The 23,744-nt window shown below is 49.5% G+C and overlaps 1 protein-coding gene across 1 annotated transcript in view; it reads left to right on the forward strand.

Moving 5' to 3' along the window:
* fhad1 (forkhead-associated (FHA) phosphopeptide binding domain 1) overlaps positions 1-23,744 on the forward strand; it is a 76,934-nt gene that overhangs the window by 11,972 nt on the left and 41,218 nt on the right. Inside the window, exons 6-17 of the mRNA XM_055659081.1 lie at positions 561-794; positions 3,384-3,507; positions 5,135-5,265; positions 6,003-6,080; positions 7,815-7,919; positions 10,999-11,106; positions 15,871-15,957; positions 18,583-18,726; positions 19,702-19,894; positions 20,854-20,924; positions 21,327-21,464; positions 22,430-22,537. Coding sequence (XP_055515056.1) covers positions 561-794; positions 3,384-3,507; positions 5,135-5,265; positions 6,003-6,080; positions 7,815-7,919; positions 10,999-11,106; positions 15,871-15,957; positions 18,583-18,726; positions 19,702-19,894; positions 20,854-20,924; positions 21,327-21,464; positions 22,430-22,537 — 1,521 coding nt within the window. The remainder of the gene's footprint in view (positions 1-560; positions 795-3,383; positions 3,508-5,134; positions 5,266-6,002; positions 6,081-7,814; positions 7,920-10,998; positions 11,107-15,870; positions 15,958-18,582; positions 18,727-19,701; positions 19,895-20,853; positions 20,925-21,326; positions 21,465-22,429; positions 22,538-23,744) is intronic.

The following is a 23,744-nucleotide window of genomic DNA, read 5'->3' on the forward strand; positions in this document are numbered from 1 at the left end:
AGGAAATAGGCAACATTTTGGGCCGAAACGCAAAGGAAATAGGCAACATTTCGGGCCGAAACCCAAAGGAAATAGGCAACGTTTTGGGCCAAAACCTGAAGGAAATAGGCAACATTTTGGGCCGAAACCCAAAGGAAATAGGCAACATTTTGGGCCGAAACCTGAAGGAAATAGGCAACATTTCGGGCCGAAACCCAAAGGAAATAGGCAACGTTTTGGGCCGAAACCTGAAGGAAATAGGCAACGTTTTGGGCCAAAACCTGAAGGAAATAGGCAACATTTCGGGCCGAAACCTGAAGGAAATAGGCAACATTTCGGGCCGAAACCTGAAGGAAATAGGCAACATTTTGGTCCAAAACCTGAAGGAAATAGGCAACATTTCGGGCCGAAACCCAGAGGAAATAGGTAACGTTTCGGGCCGAAACCCTTCCGGGTTTCGACCCGAAACGTTGCCTATTTCCTTCGCTCCACAGATGCTGCTGCACCCGCTGAGTGTCCCTTTCTGTCTACCTTCATAGATTCCTATTTAATGACAGTCTTTCTTCGCCCGTATCGTACAGGAACAGCAAATCCTGAAACTGCAAGATGCCAATAGCCGCCTGTCTGTGTTTGAGGGAAAATGCAAGTACAAAGAGGGCGTCATCACCGATCTACGTGACGAAGTTGCCGCCTTGAAGCATCGGCTGACCCAGACGGATCACACTCGGGTTGAGCACGAGATCACGCAGCATTTACTCGCACTCGGCCACGAGATCGAGACTAAGAAGCAGGAGATCGAGGCCTTGAAAGAACAGGTAGGTAGCCGGTGTTGTTCTCCAGAGAGTTTACCGTCAAATGAATGGGCATTTGTAAAACCATATAACCATATAACAATTACAGCACGGAAACAGGCCATCTCGACCCTTCTAGTCTGTGCCGAACACATAATCTCCCCTAGTCCCATATACCTGCGCTCAGACCATAACCCTCCATTCCCTTCCCATCCATATAACTATCCAATTTATTTTTAAATGATAAAAACGAACCTGCCTCCACCACCTTCACTGGAAGCTCATTCCACACAGCTACCACTCTCTGAGTAAAGAAGTTCCCCCTCATGTTACCCCTAAACTTCTGTCCCTTAATTCTCATGTCATGTCCCCTTGTTTGAATCTTCCCTACTCTCAGTGGGGAAAAGCTTTTCCACGTCAACTCTGTCTATCCCTCTCATCATTTTAAAAATCTCTATCAAGTCCCCCCTTAACCTTCTCCGCTCCAAAGAATAAAGCCCTAACTTGTTCAACCTATCTCTGTAACTTAGTTGTTGAAACCCAGGCAAGATTCTAGTAAATCTCCTCTGTACTCTCTCTATTTTGTTGACATCCTTCCTATAATTAGGCGACCAAAATTGTACACCATACTCCAGAATTGGCCTCACCAATGCCTTGTACAATTTTAACATTACATCCCAACTTCTATACTCAATAGTATATCTCAATTTACCTCAAAAGAGGTAAAAAGCTGGAGGAACTCAGGCAAAATCTTTTTTAGTTTAGTTTCAAGTTACAGCGCGGAAACAGGCCCTTCGGCCCACCGAGTCCGCGCCGACCAGCGATCCCCGCACGCTAACACTATCCCACACACACACACACACACACACTAGGGACAATTTTACATTTACCCCAGCCAATTAACCTACAAACCCGCACGTCTTTGGAGTGTGGGAGGAAACCGAAGATCCCGGAGCAAACCCACGCAGGTCACGGGGAGAACGTGCAAACTCCGTATAGACAGCGCCCGTAGTCAGGATCGAACCCGGGTCTCTGGCGCCGTGAGGCAGCATGTACGGTGGCGAGTAGTCGCCCATAGAGTCGTACCTTTTTCTGGTCGCCGCTGGATTTTCACCACGTTGAACAAAAACACGTTAGTGGGACACGGACAGGCCCTTTACTGCAACTGAAATAAAATTGGTGTCTCTGGTGATTTTGGCCACCAGGGGACAGCATTACCCAATGCTTTGTCCTGACACTGTCTTTAAATTGTCTAATAGCAGATTTTCCATTCACCGGTCAATCTGATGCTATTTGTTTTCGGGGATTTGAAGGCTCTGGAAAAGATATTTACTAAATGCTAAAATTAAATACTGATTTTTCATTTCAAGATCTCCATCTTTCTCTGCCTCGTACTTGGCAGTCAGGATGTTTCTAATTCACATTTGTGGCCTTCAGGCACACACAGTCTTGCATACATACACCACACACACACACAGTCTCACGCATGCACACACACGCACGCACAATATACGCACAACACACACACAGTCTTACATACGTACACGACACACACACACACACACAGTCGCATGCATGCATGCACACGCACACACAACACAAACGCAGTCACACACTCAGTCTTGCATGCATAGAAACATAGAAATTAGGTGCAGGAGTAGGCCATTCGGCCCTTCGAGCCTGCACCGCCATTCAATATGATCATGGCTGATCATCCAACTCAGTATCCCGTACCTGCCTTCTCTCCATACCCTCTGATCCCCTTTAGCCACAAGGGCCACATCTAACTCCCTCTTAAATATAGCCAATGAACTAGCCTCGACCACCCTCTGTGGCAGAGAGTTCCAGAGATTCACCACTCTCTGCGTGAAAAAGGTTCTTCTCAGTCACACCAGACACCACACACACACACACACACACACACACACACACACACACACACACAGTCTCACGCATGCACACACACACACACACACAGTCTCACGCATGCACACACACGCACGCACAGTGTGCACACGCACACAACACACAACACACACGCAGTCACACATGCAATCACAGACACAGAACGCTGGAGTAACTCAGTGGGACAGGCAGCATCTTTGGAGAAAAGGGAATGGGGTGATGTTTCGGGTCGAGACCCTCCTTCAGACTAAGAGTCGGGGGGAAAGGGAAACAAGAGAAATAGACGGTGATGTAGGGAGATTATAGAACAAATATGTGAACATAGATATGAAATCCTTCTCTCCAGAGATGCTGCCTTTGACCCACTGAGTTACTCCAGCTTTTTGTGTCTAACGTTGGTTTAAACCAGCATCTGCAGTTCCTTCCTACACATCGACCCCTCTGTTATCAGGCTTGTGAATGCTCCGATTCACTTCTACCCCATTGTGGACATTGGACTTTGTCTGTGGAACTGATGCTCTACAATGCTGAGAACTATATTCTGCACGATGTATATCCCGCTGTGCTCCACCTATTGTGACGTTTAACCAAGTCACGGCTGGCAGTCACATTTGCCACCTCCAGAGCTATGTGGGTGGCCGTGGGCAGAGGGAAGGTGCATGTGGACCGCGGAGGTCTAGTGATCTCAGTCCCTATCTTCTCTCGCAGATCGACAAGCTCCAGATGGGCTCCAGCGAGGTGATGCGGCATTCTCTGACTGACAGAGATCTGGAGATTGCTCGGCTCAGGGGTGAGGCTGAGCATCTGAAGAAAGACAATAACATCATCACAGGTAGGAGAGCTCATCACCCACCCACCTGTCAGTCAACCTGTGCCCTCTCATCCAGTCCTAGTCATGCAGCGTGGAAACAGGCCCTTCAGCCCAACTGGTGCGGCGCAGCCCCAGAGACCCAGGTTCAATCCTGACCTCAGCTCCCGCCTGCATGGAGTTTGTACTTGACTCGGAGGAAGACAAACTCAAAGCTTGCATTTATATCGAGAGGACTCTTTACTCAGAGAGTGGTAGCTGTGTGGAATGAGCTTCCAGTGAAGGTGGTGGAGGCAGGTTCGTTTTTATCATTTAAAAATAAATTGGATAGTTATATGGATGGGAAGGGAATGGAGGGTTATGGTCTGAGCACAGGTATATGGGACTAGGGGAGATTATGTGTTCGGCACGGACTAGAAGGGTCGAGATGGCCTGTTTCCGTGCTGTAATTGTTATAGAAACATAGAAATTAGGTGCAGGAGTAGGCCATTCAGCCCTTCGAGCCTGCACCGCCATTCAATATAATCATGGCTGATCATCCAACTCAGTATCCCGTACCTGCCTTCTCTCCATACCCCCTGATCCCCTTAGCCACAAGGGCCACATCTAACTCCCTCGTAAATATAACCAATGAACTGGTTATATGGTTATATGGAATACAAAAACAGAGATGAAACGCTGAGGCTCTACAAGGCGCTGGTCAGGCTGCATTTGGAGTACTGGGAGCAGATTTGGGTCCCATATCTGAGGAAGGATGTGCTGGCTCTGGAGAGAGTCCAGAGAAGGTTTACAAGAATGATCCCAGGAATGAGGGGGTTAGCGTACGGTGAGCGTTTGTCGGCACTGGGCCCTGTACTCGCTGCAGTTTCGAAAGTTGAGGGGGGACCTCATTGAAACTTGACAGAACAATGAAAGGACTTTACAGAGTGGATGTGGAGAGGATGTTTCCACTAGTGGGAGAGTCTAGGACCAGAGGTCACAGCCTCAGAATTAAAGGGCGTTCTTTTAGAAAGGAGGAACTTCTTTAGTTGTCCATTTCCTTCTCTCCATATAGATGCTGCTGCACCTGCTGAGTTTCTCCAGCACTTTTGTCTACCTTCGATTTTCCAGCATCTGCAGTTCCTTCTTCGAAACATAGAAACATAGAAAAATAGGTGCAGGAGTAGGCCATTCGGCCCTTTGAGCCTGCACCGCCATTCAATATGAATATTCAATAGGAAATAGGGCCGAAACCCAAAGGAAATAGGCAACGTTTGCCTATTTCCTTCGCTCCATGCAAAGAGTTGAACAATCTCCACTATAGGAAATAGGCAACGTTTCGGGCCGAAACCCTTACGGGTTTCGACCCGAAACGTTGCCTATTTCCTTCGCTCCATATAGATGCTGCTGCACCCACTGAGTTTCTCCAGCACTTTTGTCTACCTTCGATTTTCCAGCATCTGCAGTTCCTTCTTAAAAGCTTTTCACTGCACCTCAGCACACGTGACAATAAACTAAACGGAACTGGACTGAGGGGCGAATCTTCACCGGACTGCGTGCGTTTATCTGATCTATTCCTCTCGTGATTTTGTACAAGTCTATAAGATCAAACGCACACACACACACAAAACCTTGGCTAACATTGACGCTGGCTCCGGTGTTGGGTTGACAGGGCTGGTGACCAGCTTGCAGCGGGAGGTCACATCGAAGGAGCATCAGCTGCTGCAGGCAAACAGCGAGGGGGAGAAACTGCGGCGAGTAATCCAGGAGAAGAACGTGCAGCTGGCCGCCATGTCAGCCAAGGTAACGACCCCCCCACCTGTCAGAGACCCAGGTTGGAGCACAGCCACAAAATTAGACGGCACGGACACAGGCCAAATGAAGCAATGTCAATACCAAAGATCCTACAGCGAGCTAGATAGTCCACTCGACCACAAAGACCTAGTACGGCAGATTCACGGGTCATTTTCGGCCCCATTTCCGTAACCGGCTTCCGTCTCCGCACCAAAGATCCTGTAGCGGAGCAAAGATGCTCGTGCAGAGAGCTAGTCCCGACTTATAGCAGCCTCGCCCATGGCCCCGTCCGTTTGTTCGGCAGCCCGGCCAGCTGTCGGACCTTCGGACCTTCGCTTACCGCCGACACCACCACCTTCTCACGGCCGGCCATCGGTTCATGAGTTGGACGGGGCGCTGGACTTTGCACGTGACCTAGCCTAGCCTAGCCCTGGGCCAAAACCCCTCAGCTGGCCCCTGCCGGCTGGTGCTTTGTGCGCAGTCCAGCACCCGGGCCAACTCATCATTCACCCAGCCACGGCCCAGTCGGTCAACAAAATGCCGTCGGGAATTTCTCCCGTAGTTTGACCATTTGTCCCTTGTTTGGGAGGGAGAGGAAGTTGGCGACACTATTGTGAGACCACTAACATGCGCGAGGCTTGGTCTGCATGTTCGGAGTGTGTTTCTCTCAAGGACGTCAGCCTCTCTCTCTCTCTCTCTCGAGCAAATACTTGGTTCTTGGTACTTACATTTTCTCTTTGGTTCAGTTCTCAAGGCTAAGAGAAAGCAGCATTCACCACGAGGAGATGGTAGACAAAGAGAAGGAACTGGTGGCCCAGAGGAATGTGAGTGTCGTCTCGTCTAATTCAATGTGTTTATTTATTCAGCCTGTCCTGCATCTGACTCTATAGCCAGTTTTAAAGATGCCATCTTTGTTTGGACGGAGTGGGTGTGGAGAGGATGTTTCCACTAGTGGGAGAGTCTGGGACCAGAGGTCACACAGCCTCATGAACTAATAATGGCCGTTCCTTTAGGAAGGAGATGGGGAGGAATTTGTTTAGTCAGAGGGTGGTGAATCTGTGGAATTCCTTGCCACAGACGGCTGCGGAGGCTGACATGGATAGATTCCTCATTACTGCGGGTGTCCGCGGATATGGGGAGGGGATTGTTCGCTGTCTGCAGGGTGAGAGCAGTTTTGAACAGTTCAACAACTAGTTTTGTCAACAATTGCTTTTTGATAACAAGGAGATAGTTAAAGATGGCGTCACGGTGGCACTAGCGGTAGAGTTGCTGCCTCACAGCGCCAGAGACCCGGGTTCGATCCTGACCACGGGCGCTGTCTGTACGGAGTTTGCACGTTCTCCCCGTGACCTGCGTGGGTTTTCTCCGGGTGCTCCGGTTTCCTCCCATACTTTAAAGACGTACAGGTTTAGAAACATAGAAAATAGGTGCAGGAGGAGGCCATTCGGCCCTTCGAGCCAGCACCGCCATTCATTGTGATCATGGCTGAAGGTTAATTGTAGGTTAATTGGCGATATAAATAAATTATCCCCAGTGTGTGTAGGATAGTGTTAGTGTGCGGGGATCTCTGGTGGGCTGTTCCACGCTGTATCTCTAAACTAAAGGCTAAAATCAATAACCCCACTCTCACCATCGATGGCACAACTGTCTCCCCATCTCCCCAGGCCCGCAACCTTGGCGTGATCTTTGATTCCACCCTCTCCCTTGAGCCTCACATCCGCCATGTCATTAAAACCTCCTTCTTTCATCTCCGCAACATCGCCAAACTCAGACCCTCTCTCACACCTCCCGCTGCTGAAAGACTCATCCATGCCTTCATCTCCTCCCGACTGGACTATTGCAACTCACTTCTCCTTGGCATCAGCTCCACCTACATCAACCGACTCCAACTGGTCCAGAACGCAGCCACCCGACTCATCACCCACACCAAATCCTGGCATCACATCACTCCAGTCCTCAAACAACTTCACTGGCTTCCCATCTCCCACCAGATCACCTACAAAATCCTGGTCCTCACCTACAAAGCCCTCCACCATCTGCCCCCCCCCCATATCTCACTGACCTCCGCTCCCCCTACCAACCCTCACGGTCCCTCAGATCCACATCAGCCGGTCTCCTCTCCATCCACAAATCCAACCTCCGCAGTTTAGGGGACAGAGCCTTCTCCAGGGCAGCTCCCAGGCTCTGGAACTCCCTCCCCCAACTGATCCGCAATTCCGTGTCCCTCACCATCTTCCAGTCCCGCCTCAAGACCCATCTCTTCACCTCTGCCTATCCTTAGCCCCACGTCCCCCTCCCTTTTCATCTGTGCATTAATTGCCTCATCTTGTGTTTTGTATTGAATTCTGTCTTTACTTTGTGTACTAGTCATGTCTCTACTATTTATTTCATTCCCCTTACATGGTTTTCCTCTACCTGCTAAATTTTTGTACGGTGTCCTTGAGACTCTTGAAAGGCGCCCATAAATAAAATGTATTATTACTATTATTATTAAACCCTTGCTCTGTGACAATGTACGGGCGCGGAGAGAGTTAACGCTGTGTTTGCGTCTGCGGCAGAACGTGAAGCATCTGGAGAGCCGGCTGGCGGAGCTGGAGATGGAGAGCGCCGAGCTCCGCGGGCAACAGGAGCGCGGGGGGAACAGTGCCGCGGAGGACAAGCGGGTAGGTGTTCCTCAAACCTCATCGTGGACCGCACCGTGGCGCAGCGGTAGAGTTGCTGTCTCACAGCGCCGGAGACACGGGATCGATCCCGACCACGGGTGCGAGTCTTTCCAAGTACCCGCCGTTAGCGTTACGAGCCGCTAAGAGACGTCCCCGAGCTCCGACGTACCCGCTACGTTCATTCTCCGTGCTGGCCACGAGTTTGAATTTTTTTTTAAACTCGGGAGAGCTCTTGGAATGAACTCGTACAGTGGGACAGGGCTTTAACTTGCAGCAGCACAACAGAATATGTAAACATAGTACATTGGAAAGTATATAATAGAGGGGAAAAAAAGTTCTATACACACACTGACGTATACACACACAGTGCATTCAGAAAGTATTCAGACCACTTCACCTTTTCCACATTTTGTTACGTTACAGCCTTATTCTAAAGTGGATTAAATTCATTTTTTTTATCAGCAAACTACACACAATAGCCCACAATAAAAAAGTGAAAACAGGTGTTTGCAAAATAATTAAAAATTAAATAACTGAAATATCACATTTACATCAGTATTCAGACCCATTACTCAGTACTTTGTTGAGGCACCTTTGGCAGCGCTTACAGCCTCAAGTCTTCTTGGGTATCATGCTACATGCTTGGCACACCTGTATTTGGGTAATTTATCCCATTCTTCTCTGCAGATCCTCTCAAGCTCTGTCGGGTTGGATGGGGAGTGTCGATGCACAGCTATTTTCAGGTCCCTCCAGAGATGTTCGATCGGGTTCAAGTCCGGGCTCTGACCGGGCCACTCACGGACATTCACAGACTTGTCACAAAGCCACTCCTGCGTTGTCTTGGACGTGAGCTTAGAGTCGTTGTCCTGTTGGAAGGTGAACGTCAGCCCCAGTCCGAGGTCCTGAACGTTCCGGAGCAGGTTTCCATCAAGGATCTCTCTATACTTTGCTCCGTTCATCTTTACCTCGATCCTGACTGGTCTCCCAGTTCCTACCTCTGAAAAACATCCCTACAGCATGATGCTGCCACCACCATGCTTCACCGTAGGTATGGTATTGGCCAGGTGATGAGCGGTGCCTGGTTTCCTCCAGACGTGACACTTGGCATTCAGGCCAAAGAGTTCAATCTTGGTTTCATCAGGCCAGGGAATCTTGTTTAGGTGCCTTTTGGCAAACTCCAAGCAGGGCTGTCATGTGCCTTTAACTGAGGAGTGGCTACTGTCTGGCCACTCTACAATAAAGGCCTGATTGGTGGAGTGCTGCAGATACAGTTGTCCTTCTGGAAGTTTCTCCCATCTCCACAGAGGAACTCTGGAGCTCTGTCAGAGTGACCATCGGGTTCTTGGTCACCTCCCTGAATATGTTAGTAAGTCTCTATCCTAAGGCCCTTCTCCCCCGATTGCTCAGTTTGGCCAGGCTCTATGAAGAGTCCTGTGTTCAAGAACGAACTGCAGATACTGGAAGATCGAAGGTCGACAAAATTGCTGGAGAAACTCAGCGGGTGCAGCAGCATCTATGGAGCGAAGGAAATAGGCGACGTTTCGGGCCGAAACCCTTCTTCAGACTGATGACAACCTCAAGTCTTCAGTCTGAAGAAGGGTTTCGGCCCGAAACGTCGCCTATTTCCTTCGCTCCATAGATGCTGCTGCACCCGCTGAGTTTCTCCAGCAATTTTGTGTATCTATGAAGAGTCCTGGTGGTTTCAAAGTTCTATTTATGAATGACGGAGTCCACTGTGCTCTTCGGGTCCTGCAATGCTCCAAAAAATGTTTTATACCCTTCCCCAGATCTGTGTCTCAACACAATCCTGTCTCGGAGGTCTACGGACAATTCCTTTGTCTTCATGGCTTGGTTTTTGCTCTGACATGCACTGTCAACTGTGGGACCTGATATAGACAGGTGTGTGTGCCTTTCCAAATCATGTCCAATCAATTTAATTTACCACTTGTAGACCCCTATCAAGTTGTAGAAACATCTCAAGGATAATCTATGGAAACACGATGAACCAACGCTCAATTTTGAGAGTCACAGCAAAGGGTCTGAATACTTACGTAAATCTGATATTTCAGTTATTTATTTTTAATTAATTTGCAATAATTACTAAACACCTGTTTTCACTTTTATATTATGAGGTATTGTGCGTAGATTGGTGATAAAAACAAATGACTGTAACCAATTTTAGGATAATGTGGAAAAAGTGAAGGGGTGTGAATACTTTCTCAATGCACTGTCTATATAGATCATACATATATTACATACATACATATACTTGGTTTATACTCTCTAGAATTTAGGAGATTGAGAGGGGATCTTATAGAAACTTATAAAATTCTTAAGGGGTTGGACAGGCTAGATGCAGGAAGATTGTTCCCGATGTTGGGGAAGTCCAGGACAAGGGGTCACAGCTTAAGGATAAGGGGGAAATCCTTTAAAACCGAGATGAGAAGAACTTTTTTACACACAGAGAGTGGTGAATCTGTGGAACTCTCTGCCGCAGAGGGTAGTCGAGGCCAGTTCATTGGCTATATTTAAGAGGGAGTTAGATGTGGCCCTTGTGGCTAAGGGGATCAGAGGGTATGGAGAGAAGGCAGGTACGGGATACTGAGTTGGATGATCTGGAACAATCTTCCTGCATCTAGCCTGTCCAACCCCTTAAGAATTTTGTAAGTTTCTATAAGATCCCCCCTCAATCTTCTAAATTCTAGCGAGTACAAGCCGAGTCTATCCAGCCTTTCTTCATATGAAAAAGTCCTGACATCCCAGGAATCAGTCTGGTGAACCTTCTCTGTACTCCCTCTATGGCAAGAATGTCTTTCCACAGATCAGGAGACCAATACTCCAGGTGTGGTCTCACCAAGACCCTGTACAACTGCAGTAGAACCTCCCTGCTCCTATACTCAAAGTTGGAGGCTGTCATGTTTAATAGCCTGTTGGCTGTAGGGAAGAAGCTGTTCCTGAACCTGGACGTTACAGTATTCGGGCTCCTGTACCTTCTCGCCGATGGCAGGGGTGGGATGAGATGAGATGAGAGTGTGGTCGGGGGTTTAACTGAAGCGGGCTTGGCTTTGTTTGCTTTCAGGCCCAGGAGCAGCTGGAAGAGGAGCTGGAGAAGATGAGACAGCAGCTGCAGGAGATGGGGCGAAAGGAGCGGATGGTGAGGGTGGACCTGCAGCAGACTCAGGCCAGGGTAGGACATCCAATGCCCAAACGCACCAAGCTTCTCCGCTAGATACACAAGTTCTCCAACGCCTTCTCTGTGTAGAAAGGAACTCTAGAGGTAGACAAAAGTGCTGGAGAAACTCAGCGGGTGCAGCAGCATCTATATGGAGCGAAGGAAATAGGCAACGTTTCGGGCTAAAACCCGGAAGGGTTTCGGCCCGAAACGTTGCCTATTTCCTATAGTGGAGATTGTTCAACTCTTTGCATGGAGCAAAGGAAATAGGCAAACGTTGCCTATTTCCTTCGCTCCATAGATGCTGCTGCACCCGCCGAGTTTCTCCAGCACTTTTGTCTACCTGCGATTTTCCAGCATCTGCAGTTCCTTCTTAAACAAGGATCTACAGAGGCTGGTTTACACCAGAGATAGACACAAAATGCCGGAGTAACTCAGTGGGACAGGCAGCATCTATGGAGCGAAGGAAATAGGCAACGTTTTGGGTCGAGACCCTTCTCGAGACTGGAAAAAGTCTCAGTCTGAAAAAGGTGTCTCGACACAAAACATAGAAACAAAGAAACTTAGAAAATAGGTGCAGGAGTAGAGGCCATTCGGCCCTTCGAGCCGGCACCGTCATTCAATATGATCATGGCTGATCATCCAACTCAGTATCCCGTACCTGCCTTCTCTCCATACCCCCTGATCCCTTTAGCCACAAGGGCCACATCAAACTCCCTCTTAAATATAGCCAATGAACTGTGGCCTCAACTACCTTCTGTGGCAGAGAATTCCAGAGATTCACCACTCTCTGTGTGGAAAAAAAATGTTCTCATCTCGGTCCTAAAAGATTTCCCCCTTATCCTTAAACTGTGACCCCTAGTTCTGGACTTCCCCAACATCGGGAGCAATCTTCCTGCATCTAGCCTGTCCAACCCCTGAAGAATTTTGCAAGTTTCTATAAGATCCCCCCTCAATCTTCTAAATTCTAGCGAGTACAAGCCGAGTCTATCCAGTCTTTCATATCACCCATTCTTTCTATCCAGAGATGCTGCCTGTCCCGCTGAGTTACTCCAGCATTTTGGGTCCATCTTCAAGACCTTCACCGTAAGGTTGGCCACTGTGGCCCACAGCCGATGAGAGCTGGGTGTAGCCATTGTGGCTCGGAGTTGTTTGTGGTCAGAAGAAGCTCTTCACTTCTTAACACCTTTAGTTCAGAAGACATAGGAACAGAATCAGGCCATTCGGCCCATCAAGTTCAATCATGGCTGATCTTTCCTCATTCTCCTGCCTTCTCCCCATAGCCTCTGACACCCGTACTAATCAAGAACCTATCAATTTTTGCTTAAAAAATATCCATTGACTTGACATCTACCACCGTCTGTGGCAATGAATTTCACCGACTCACCATTCTCTGGCTAAAGAAATTCCTCCTCATCTCCTTTCTAAAGGTACGTCCTTATATCCCAAGGCTGTGCCCTCTAGTCCTAGACTCTCCCACTAGTGGAAACATCCTCTCCACATCCACTCTACCTAGACCTTTCATTATTCAATAAGTTTCAATGATGTGTCCCCCCCCCCTCACCTGCCCCCTCATCCTTCTAAACTCCAGCGAGTACAGGCCCAGTGTTAACCCACTCATTCCTGGGATCATTCTCGTAAACCTTCTCAGGAACCTCTCCAACGCCAGGACATCCTTCCTCAGATATGGGGCCCAGGATATATAGGGAACATGATAGTGTTGTCCTTGTCATTGGTGTCCTGTTATACTGGAGTCAACCCCAAGATGAAACTGTGCTCAGTTGATAGGAAGTACATTGTGGCATTGAATCCTGGTTCATTTGAACGATCTCCTGTTAGATATTTGCCAAAATCAAAATAAACTCAGCATCAAGCTGTTACGAAAATGGGGTGACTTTTCAATTTGATGTTTGGTCATTTAGTTAGTGGATGTGTAGCAAGGAACTGCAGATGCTGCTTCACACCGAAGATAGATGCAAAAAGCTGGAGTAACTCAGCGGGTCGGGCAGTCTCTCTGGAGAAAATTAGTAGGTGACGCTTCGGGGGGAGAGTCAGAAGAGAGGTCTCGACCCAAAACGTCACCACTTCCTTTTCTCCAGAGAGGCTCCTGAACCGCTGAGTTACTCCGGCTGTTACAGCTCGTAAACCCGACCAAGTTTACCATCGCCTCTTTGCATCATCGGGGGGTCAGATCTCTCCTGATAATGGCCCCTGTGAAGGGTCTTGCAATGTTGTATGCGTCCCCACGCTGAGCATATGTAGTGCCGCTGCAGTGGGATGCAGTGAGACTCGACCCAAGGCATTGCCTTTCATTCATGTACACCCCCATAGATACATGTGCCTACTTCCTGAGCAAGTAAACATGCATGTCATATATATGGCAAACTTGCATGTCAAACATGTGGTAAACATGCATGTCATACATAAAGTAAACATGCATGTCATACATGTGGTAAACATGCATGTCATACATGTGGTAAACATGCATGTCATACATGTGGTAAACATGCATGTCATGTATGTGGTAAACATGCATGTCATACGTGAGGTGAACATGCATGCCAGATGGGGTAAACGAGCACACCATACGTGTGGAGAACATGCACAACATACATTAAGTGAACACGCGTGACACGTGCGGTAAACATATGTGCTATTCGGAGGGTTGGCAGGTCCACAGCTTCATGGAAGTATTGGACTGGTCATTCACAGAACAATTCACGCAGTTTTTACCTATAAACCTGCACGTCTTTGGAGTGTGGGAGGAAACCGGGGATCCCGGAGAAAACCCTCGCAGGTCACGGGCGCGAACGTGCAAACTCCGTACAGACAGCACCCGTAGTCAGGATGGAATCCGGGTCTCTGGCGCTGAGAGGCAGCGACTCTACTGCTGCACCACCGTGCCGTCCCATGTTCAATGTAACTAACGATCACAAAAGTAGACCATTCGGCCCATCAAGTCTACTCCGCCATTCAATCATGGCTGATCTATCTCTCCCTCTCAACCCCATTCTCCTGCCCTCTCCCCGTATCCCCTGACTCCGCTAAGAGCCCTATCTAGCTCTCTCTTGAAAGCATCCAGAGAACCGGCCTCCACCGCCCTCTGAGGCAGAGAATTCCACAGACTCACCACGCTCAGTGAGAAAAAGTGTTTCCTCGTCTCCGTTCTAAATGGCTTACTCCTTATTCTGAAACTGCGTGTGGCCCCTGGTTCTGGACTCCCCCAACATCGGGAACATGTTTCCTGCCTCTAGCGTGTCCAAACCCTTAACAATCTTATATGTTTCAATAAGAACAATCTTGCCTATCACTGACCTTAGATGGGCTGGATATCGCAACTAAATCACACTGATCATTGCCATTACAAGAATTTATATTAATATGTAATATAATAATGTCTCATTGTACTTCTCAGAGTGGAGTGAGCTGCAATGTGTATAGGTAATTACATTTCTAAAATGTGGGCCCCGTAGATAATTGAGGCAAAAGACTGTCCCGGAACAAACACACACAACAACTCCCGATCAACACTATCCTTACTATTTCGGTGTTGTAACACTCGTTGGTTAGTTTAGAGATACAGCGTGGAAACACCGAGTCCACACCGACCAGCGATCTCCCCGTACACTAACACTATCCTACACACACTGGGGACAATTTCACCGAAGCCAATTAACCTACAAACCTGTTTGTCTTTGGAGTGTGGGAGGATTCTGGAGAAAACCCATGCAGAACGTGCAAACTCCGTACAGACAGAACCCGTAGTTAGGATCGAACCTGGGTCTCCCCTCGCAACTCTACCGTTGTGCAGCCCCCAACCGTTGCTTGGGCCACCAGGGTAACGCCATGCGACTCTTCACACGGCTCACTAAAGGGCCCGTCACATTTGCGATTTTTTTCGGCGACTGCCAGCGTCATATCAGGGTCGCCAAAGGATTTTGAACATTTCAAAACCCAGCGCCGACAAAAAAAAATGTTGCGACACTTTAAAAAACGGCGCGCGTCAATACGTCATCACGCCACGTCACGCTGCATCACGCTATGTCATGCTGCATCACGCTATGTCACGCTGCATCACGCTATGTCATGCTGCATTACGCCACACGTCACGCTGCATCACGCTACGTCACGCTGCATCACGCTATGTCATGCTGCATCACGCTATGTCACGCTGCATTACGCTACGTCATGCTGCATCACGCTACGTCACGCTGCATCACGCTACGTCACGCTGTATCACGCTATGTCACACTGCATCACGCTATGTCACACTGCATCACGCTATGTCACACTGCATCACGCTATGTCATGCTGCATCACGCTACGTCACGCTGCATCACGCCACACGTCACACTGCATGCATCACGCCACGTCACGCTGCATCACGCTGCATCACACCACGTCACGCTGCATCACGCTACATCACACTACGTCACGCTGCATCACGCTACGTCACGCTGCATCACGCTACGTCACGCTGCATCACGCCGTGAATTTTTTGGTGACCTGATACGCCAGTCAATGATGCCGGCAGTCTCCGAAAACATCGCCAAGTGGGACAGGCCCTTTACATCCCGGTGAGTCGCCCTTTTTCAGGAGGCCACAGTCTAATGTTTCACCTGAGAGACGCTACCTCCAGCATTGCTGCTGTTCCTCAGCTCTTCACTGCCCACAGTGCTGCTGGCCACCGGTCCGTCCCTTTAGTAAGGCAGTAGCAGTAGCGAAGGTAACGGCATCTCCCAACGTCATGCTAAACTTCATCCTGTGCTGATCACACAGCTGGAGCGATTCAGAAGTCGGATCCTGCAGGTCACGTTCTCTGCCCCAGGAGTGCACGCTCCCGACCAGGCTGTGTCCGATAACCAGGTGGGTCTCTCACGGAGTAATGTATCACTCTGGTACGGGTGTGGTGGCATGGCTCGAGTAGGGTCGCCAACTTCCTCACTGGTTGGGCGCCATCTTGGGAAGCACGCAAATAGTTGCCCTGGTTGGGCGCCATCTTGGGAAGCACGCAACTAGTTGTGGTTGGGCGCAATCTTCCTTGTTGGGCGCCATCTTAGGAAGCATGCAAGGTTTCAGAGTTTCTGGTAGGAATCCTTCTTCAACTGGGCACGCAAAGAAAGAAACAGTGGGCATTTTCAAGTTGGGAAGATCACGCAAATGAATGGTCTGGTTGGGAAATGTTAATTGGAAGCACGCAAATAGCCTGCCCTGGTGTGGGCGCCATCTTAGTTTGGGGAGTCTGCATCCCGGGGGCATGAACATCGACTTCTCCCAATTCTGTTAGTTTCCTTGACTGGGCAGTGTCTGTAGAGAAAGAAACGGTGAAAGTTTCATGTTGGCATTGATCAGTTCAGATGAACGGTCTGCAATGGGAAACGTTAATTGTTACTCTTTCCACGGATGCAGCCTGACCAGCTGTGTTTTCTGTTTGTTATTTTGGATTTCCAGCATCAGCAGTTGCTGCAATATCCAGGAACTGCAGATGCAAAAAAAAAGACCCACAGTGTTGCTGGAGTAACTCAGAAGGTCAGGCAGCATCTATGGAGAACGTGGATGGGTGACGTTTTGGGTTGCGATCGTTCTTCAGACCAGAAACGTCACGTGTCCACGTTCAGTTATTGCCCAGCCCACGCATGTATATATTTAATCTTTGCCCATTGTCTAAAGCTTTAAAAAAAAAAAATTAAATCCATTCGAACACAGCAGAATATTCCAGCAACCCTTTGTTTCTTGCGCAGAGCCCTTCGAGCCTGCACCATTCGCCATTCAATATGATCATGGCTGAGCATCCAACTCAGTATCCTGTACCTGCCTTCTCTCCATACCCCCTGATCCCTTTAGCCACAAGGGCCACATCTAACTCCCTGTTTGGGGTTGAGACCTTTCTTCAGACTTTATTTCTCGCTTTCAGCAACAGTGTTTGTACCAATATTTTGCCAAACGCCCGATCCCAACTGCGTTCCACGACGGTGCTGGCAATTGTAACGCCAATGTCCCGCCCTTTCTTGAACACGGCACCGCTGACGGAAGGAATTACATCCGCAAACACACAAGACAGAGAGACCAGGGAAATGTCTAGTGCAGGGTAGGTTGCAGTAATGGAGGTTTGCAAGAAACGAACCACAACGTTCTGAACTGTGAGAAAATGATGCTTGAGGGTGGTGCAGCGGTAAAGTTGCTGCCTTACAGCGCTTGCAGCAGCGGAGGCACCAAGGCAGCGCCGACCAATGATCGCCCCGTACACTGGCACCATCCTACACACACTAGGGACAATTTACAATTTACAGAAGCCAATTAACCTGCAAACCTGTACGTCTTTGGAGTGTGGGAGGAAACCGGAGCACCCGGAGGAAACCCACAGGGTCACGGGGAGAACGTGCAAACTCCAAACAGACAGCACCCGTAGTCAGGATCGAACCCGGGTCTCTGGCGCTGTGAGGCAGCAACTCCACTGTGCCGCCCGTATAGGATGAAATGGCCACTGGGGGATATTGGGCGCAGGAACACAAGAATTCTCAGCGCACACAGACGATCGAGATCTTTGTGATGATGGGCAGCTCTGCACACGGCAGTGAAGTGGCCTCCCTGCTTCTTTCATGCCCGCCACATCCGGAAACCTCCTGCATTCTACTTTTACTTTCAGTTTTGAGGCCGAACACAAAGCAGGAAATGGCTTTTCATGCAGTCACTTTGAAACTCCGCTCTAAGACGCTGCCTTGGCCAGCGTGCTGTTTAAGAAAGAACTGCAGACGCAGGAAAATGCAAAGGTAGACAAAAATGCTGGAGGAACTCAGCGGATGAGGCAGCATCTATGGAGTGAAGGAATAGGCGAGGTTTCATTCCGTATAGACAAGCACCCATAGTCAGGATCGAACCCGGGTCTCTGGCACTGTTAGGGTTGCTAACCGTCCCGTATTAGCCAGGACATTGATTTGCCCCGTACGGGACCACCCCTGTCCTGTATTTTACTGCTGCTACTCGGGTCGAGGGTACTGTCGGGTTGGAGGGCAGCCCGGGACAAACCTCACCCGTCCCAATGTAGTGCATCCCATGGCGTGCAGCAGCAGCAGCAGCGCCTCGCCCGTGGCCCTGTCGGTCGGTTCATGGGCTGGACTTTGCGCGCGACGTTGCGTGGTCCGGGCCAATACTCCTCAGCTGACCCGCCGGCTGGGCTTTGTGTGCAGTCCAGCTCATCATTCATCATTCATCATCCACGGCCCAGTCGGTCAACGAATAGCCGTCGGGAATTTGTCCCGTATTTTCACCTTTTGCCCCTTATTTGGGAGCGAGAGAAAGTTGGCGACCCTAGTCTCTACCCGCTGCGCCACCGTGCCGCCACGGGTGCCGGGCGCTTCTACTGGTGAATGATTATTGGCTGGAGTTGCGGTTGTCCAAGTTGTTGCTGTAGGGCGCGGCGTGGGTTGTAGCTGGAGCTGGAGCTGCATTGTAGTTGCCCAGTGAACAGACCACGTTGTTGCTTGTCCGCAGGTGATGGAACAGATGCAGCTGATCATCGAGGAGCGGGCCAACTTCAAGGACAAGCTGCAGGAGGCGACGGACAGGAGCGCGCGGGAGGAGGAGGAGAGGATGAACAACAAGGAGAGGCTGAGGAGGGCGTTGGGGGAGAGCCAGGTGACCAATGGTCACATGCTGCTTCAATCTCACCTTCATATACACAATGGAAATCATTATTTGTCTGCATACAGTTCAGTAAATGTACCCTCACCCACACATAACCCCTGATTAGTAGCGTGTACAGAAATAGTCTACAGAGCCCACATGAATAAGGTTATTGGCCAAGTATGTTCACATACAAGGATTTTGCCTTGGTGCTCCGCTCACAGGGTAACAACACCACATATAGTAACAATTAAGAATGAAACATAAAACATAAAGAATAAAACATTATAGTTTAAACATGTGAATGAAGTAAAATACCAGAGCCAACAAGCCGACCAGCGATTCCCCCCCACACACTAGCACTATCACACACACACACACTACACACACACACACACACACACACACACACACCCACACACACACCACACTACACACACACACACACACACACACACACACACACACACACACACACACACACACAGCACTACACACACACACACACACAAGCACACACACACATATGCACACACATATATTCAAAAACACACACACACATATATTTACACACACACACTAGCACTATCCCACACACACTAGCACTATCCCACACACACTAGCACTATCCCACACACACACACACACACACACACACACACACACACACACACACACACACACACACACACACACACACACACACACACACACACACACACACACACACACACCACATCACACACACACACCCACACACACGAGGGACAATTTACAATTTTACTGAAACCAATTAACCTACAAACCCGCACGTCTTTGGAGTGTGGGAGGAAACCGGAGCTCCCGGTGAAAACCCACGTGGCCACGTGCAAACTCCGTACAGACAGCACCGGTAGTCAGGATGGAACCCGGGTCTCTGGCGCTGTGAGGCAGCAACTCTACCGCTGCGCCACCGTGCCGCCCTTAATGTGTATTTGTGATCTCCAGGCCCGTCTACAGACCGACTTTGGGAAGTGCCTGGAGCAGGAGTTTGCGACACTGCGCGACCTGCCCGTGGACCCGGAGCTGCTGTGGGTTCAGGAAGCGGCGACTGGCATCTTAAGCAGCACGTTGTCATGGGCGCAGCAAGTGGAGCAGAGCCTGGTGGATGCGGGCGTGGATGTCTCCAGCTCCGAAGGAGGTAACACGGTTCCTGAGTTGGATAAAGCATCTCTGCCGTATAATCAGGGCCGGAAAAATTGCCAAGTGAGACAGGTCCTTTAGGGACCGTTTGCGTTGAGTCATTTGTGTGCAGTTTTGGTCCCCTAATTTGAGGAAGCACATTCTTGCTATTGAGGGGGTGCAGCGTAGGTTTACAAGGTTAATTCCTGGGATGGCCGGACTGTCAAATACTGAGAGAATGGAGCAGCTGGGCTTGTACACTCTGGAGTTTAGAAGGATGAGAGGGTATCTTATTGAAACATATAAGATTATTAAGGGTTTGGACACGCTAGAGGCAGGAAACATGTTCCCTATGTTGGGGGAGTCCAGAACTAGGGGTCACACAGTTTAAGAATAAGGAGTAAACCATTTAGAACCGAGACGAGGAAACACTTTTTCTCACAGAGAGTGGTCAGTCTGTGGAATTCTCTGCCTCAAGGGGTGGTGAAGGCAGGTTCTCTGGATATTTTCAAGAGAGAGCTAGATAGGGCTCTTAAAAATAGCGGAGTCAGGGGATATGGAGAGAAGGCAGGAACGGGGTACTGATTGTGGATGATCAGCCATATTCACAATTAATGGAGGTGCTGGCTCGAAGGGCCGAATGGCCTACTCCTGCACCAATTTTCTATGTTTCTATGTTTCTGTTGGCATTAGACAATAGGTGCAGGAGTAGGCCATTCGGCCCTTCGAGTCAGCACCGCCATTCAATGTGATCATGGCTGATCATCCACAATCAGTGCCCCGTTCCTGCCTTCTCCCCACATCCCCTGACTCCGCTATCTTTAAGAGCCCTATCTAGCTCTCTCTTGAAAGTATCCAGAGAATAATATTTGCAGAGTTGATGGGGCCGGCATCGTAGGTGAAGGTTCAAAGGTGAGGAGTTTAGCCTGGGGCCTGAGTCTGGGCCTTGTCAACATTTCTCGCTTTGTTTGTGTGCAGGAGTCCGGGGCTGTGTCCAGTTGCTGCATGGGAGACGGCTGCAAGCAGAGGAGCAGGTGCAGGCGTTGCAGGTATGCTGTGGAACATCGTGCATTCATGGTCCACAATGTCCCAATTAGGGTGAGGGTCTCGACCCGAAACGTCGCCCATTCCTTCTCTCCAGAGATGTTGCTTCTCGACCCATTGTGACCTGCGTGGGTTTTCTCCGAGACCTTCGGAATCCTCCCACACGCCAAAGACGTGCGGGTTTGTAGGTTAATTGGCTTGGTGTAGGTGTAAATTGTCCCTAGTGTGTGTGGGATAGTGTTCGTGTGCGGGGATCGCTGGTCGGTGCGGACTCGGTGGGCCGAAGGGCCTGTTTCTGCGCTGTACCTCTAAGCTAAAACTAAACGGAAAACGTGGCTGTTCTAACCCCATTCTCCTGCCTTCTCCCCCATAACCCCTGACAACATATCCCACAATGTATCCCATAGGAACAGGTGGACCGGATGCAGGATTCCAGAGACTGCGACAGACGTGAGCAGCTGATTGCTTTACAGGCAGAGTGTAAGCAACAGATGGAAGATGAGTTCCAATGCTGGCAATCACAGGTTGAGGAGCAACACCATCAGGTCAGCAATCTTACAACCAGCTTACAACTTCACAAACCTGAAGAAGGGTCTCGACCCGAAACGTCACCCATTCCTTCTCTCCAGAGATGCTGCCTGTCCCGCTGAGTTGCTCCAGCATTTTGTGTCTATCTTCGGTGTAAACCAGCATCTGCAGTTCCTTCCTGCACACTGGCATGGATTAAGGCAGATCCAAACCTGCCCTGCTCCCTCCCAACCCTAAACTTGACACCAAACCTTTATTGTGGGCTTGGCAATTGTCCGTCAAGGATTAATTGGTTGCTTAGAAATTCTATCCCATCATACGTCTTGAAATTCGACCTGGCATTCTCTGGAGTGATTTATTCTTAAGCATCTGATGGGGTTTCCATGCAGTGAATGTTGCCAGGGAATTAGATCGCATTAATCCAAAAGCATTATTCCTGAATATACAAGGCATGATTGGTAAGTTTGCAGATGACATGAAAGTGGGTGGCATTATTACAGATAGGTATCAAAAATTACAGGATCTTGGTTGGTTGGGCAAGTGGGCTGAGCAATGGTTAAATTAATTTAACACAGGTCAGCACGGTGGCGCAGCAGTAGAGTTGCTGCCTCACAGCGCCAGAGACACGGGTTCGATCCTGACTACGGGTGCTGTCTGTACGGCCTGTCCCACTTAGATGATTTTTTTTGGGCCACTACAGGCGACAATTTTTGCTGTCGTAGTTGAATTCCATTGAAATTAAACCCTGGCAGTCGCCTAAAGTCGCCTAAGTGGGACAGGCCCTTTATATTCTCCCCGTGACCTGCGTAGGTTTTCTCCGAGATCTTCCGTGCAGGTTTGTAGGTAAATAAACTTCGTATCAATGGGTTATAAAATTGTCCCTGGTGTGCGGGGAGAGCTGGTCGGCGCGGACTCGGTGGGCCGAAGGGCCTGTTTCTGGGCTGTTTCTCTAAACTAAAGGTCTTCCCTGTGTGCCCCACAGCAACTGGCTGAGGCGTTGTCTCTGGAGAAGGAGAAGGGGTCGGAAGCAGCGGAGGAGGAGAAGAGGAGGCGTGTGGAAACCGAGCAGCGTCTACGGGAGCTGAGCGAGGTGAGAGACGACGGCACACAGGGGGGGATTGACGGACATGCGATAGGAGCAGAATTAGGCCATTCGGCCCATCAAGTCTACCCTCTCCCTCCTAACCCCATTCTCCCGACTTCTCCCCATCACCCTGATGACACCCGTCCTAATCAAGAATCTATCTATCTCTGCCTTAAGAATATCCACTCACTTGTGGCCTCCACAGCCGTCTGTGGCAAAGAATCCCACAGATTCACCACCCTCTGACTAAAGACATTTCTCCTCATCACCTTCATCAAGGTGGACCCTCCTATTCTGTGTCTACGCCCTCTGGTCCTAGACTCTCCCACTAGTGGAAATATCCTCTCCACATCCAGGCCTTTCACTATTCAGTAAGTTTCAATGAGGTGCCCCCTCATCCTTCTAAACTCCAGCGAGTACAGGCCCAGTGCCGACAAACGCTCATCATAGGTTAACCCACCCATTGAAAGTGTGGAGCTGCATTGGACACCTGGCAGTCACCCATGCATGCGTGCAGCTGCCCCAGCAGTCCCGCAGCTGTTGATGGACAAGGGAGGATGTTTCTGCACCAATGCATTGGCTGTGGGGAGACTGTGTCAGCGAAGAATGTGTGTGAGGGGTAGAGAGAGGTTGCCGGCTAGCATTTATTCAGCTCAGTCCAGTTTATTGTCACGTGTACCGAGGTACAGTGAAAAGCTGTTTTATTGCATGCTAACCAGTCAGCGGAAAGCCAACACATGATTACAATTGAGCCATTTACAGTGTATAGATACACAATGAAGGGAATAATGTAGATAGAGCTGTTAAAGATAGCGGAGTCAGGGGATATGGGGTGAAGGCAGGAACGGGGTACTGATTGTGGATGATCAGCCATGATCACGTTGAATGGCGGTGCTGGCTCGAAGGGCCGAATGGCCTCTACTCCTGCACCTGTTGTCTATTGTCAGTGTGTAGTGGGAAAAGGTTATGTTCGTGAGTAACGGAGCGTTGTGCAGGGATTGGCACTGGCTGCCTAACACACAGTGGAACCGCCCAGTCCATCACCGGCTCTGACCTCCCCACCATCGACGAGATGTATCGGACTCGCTGCCTCAAAAAGGCAGCCAGCCTCATCAGAGACCCACACCACCCTTAATGTTTTATTATCAATGTTTAACGTTTTATGTGTCGTTCCTAACGGTCACTGTACGTCATGTTGTCACTTGCGGGCGGA

The sequence above is a fragment of the Leucoraja erinacea genome, chromosome 30 (assembly GCF_028641065.1).
Source record: "Leucoraja erinacea ecotype New England chromosome 30, Leri_hhj_1, whole genome shotgun sequence".
Classification (NCBI taxonomy): Eukaryota; Metazoa; Chordata; class Chondrichthyes; order Rajiformes; family Rajidae; genus Leucoraja; species Leucoraja erinaceus.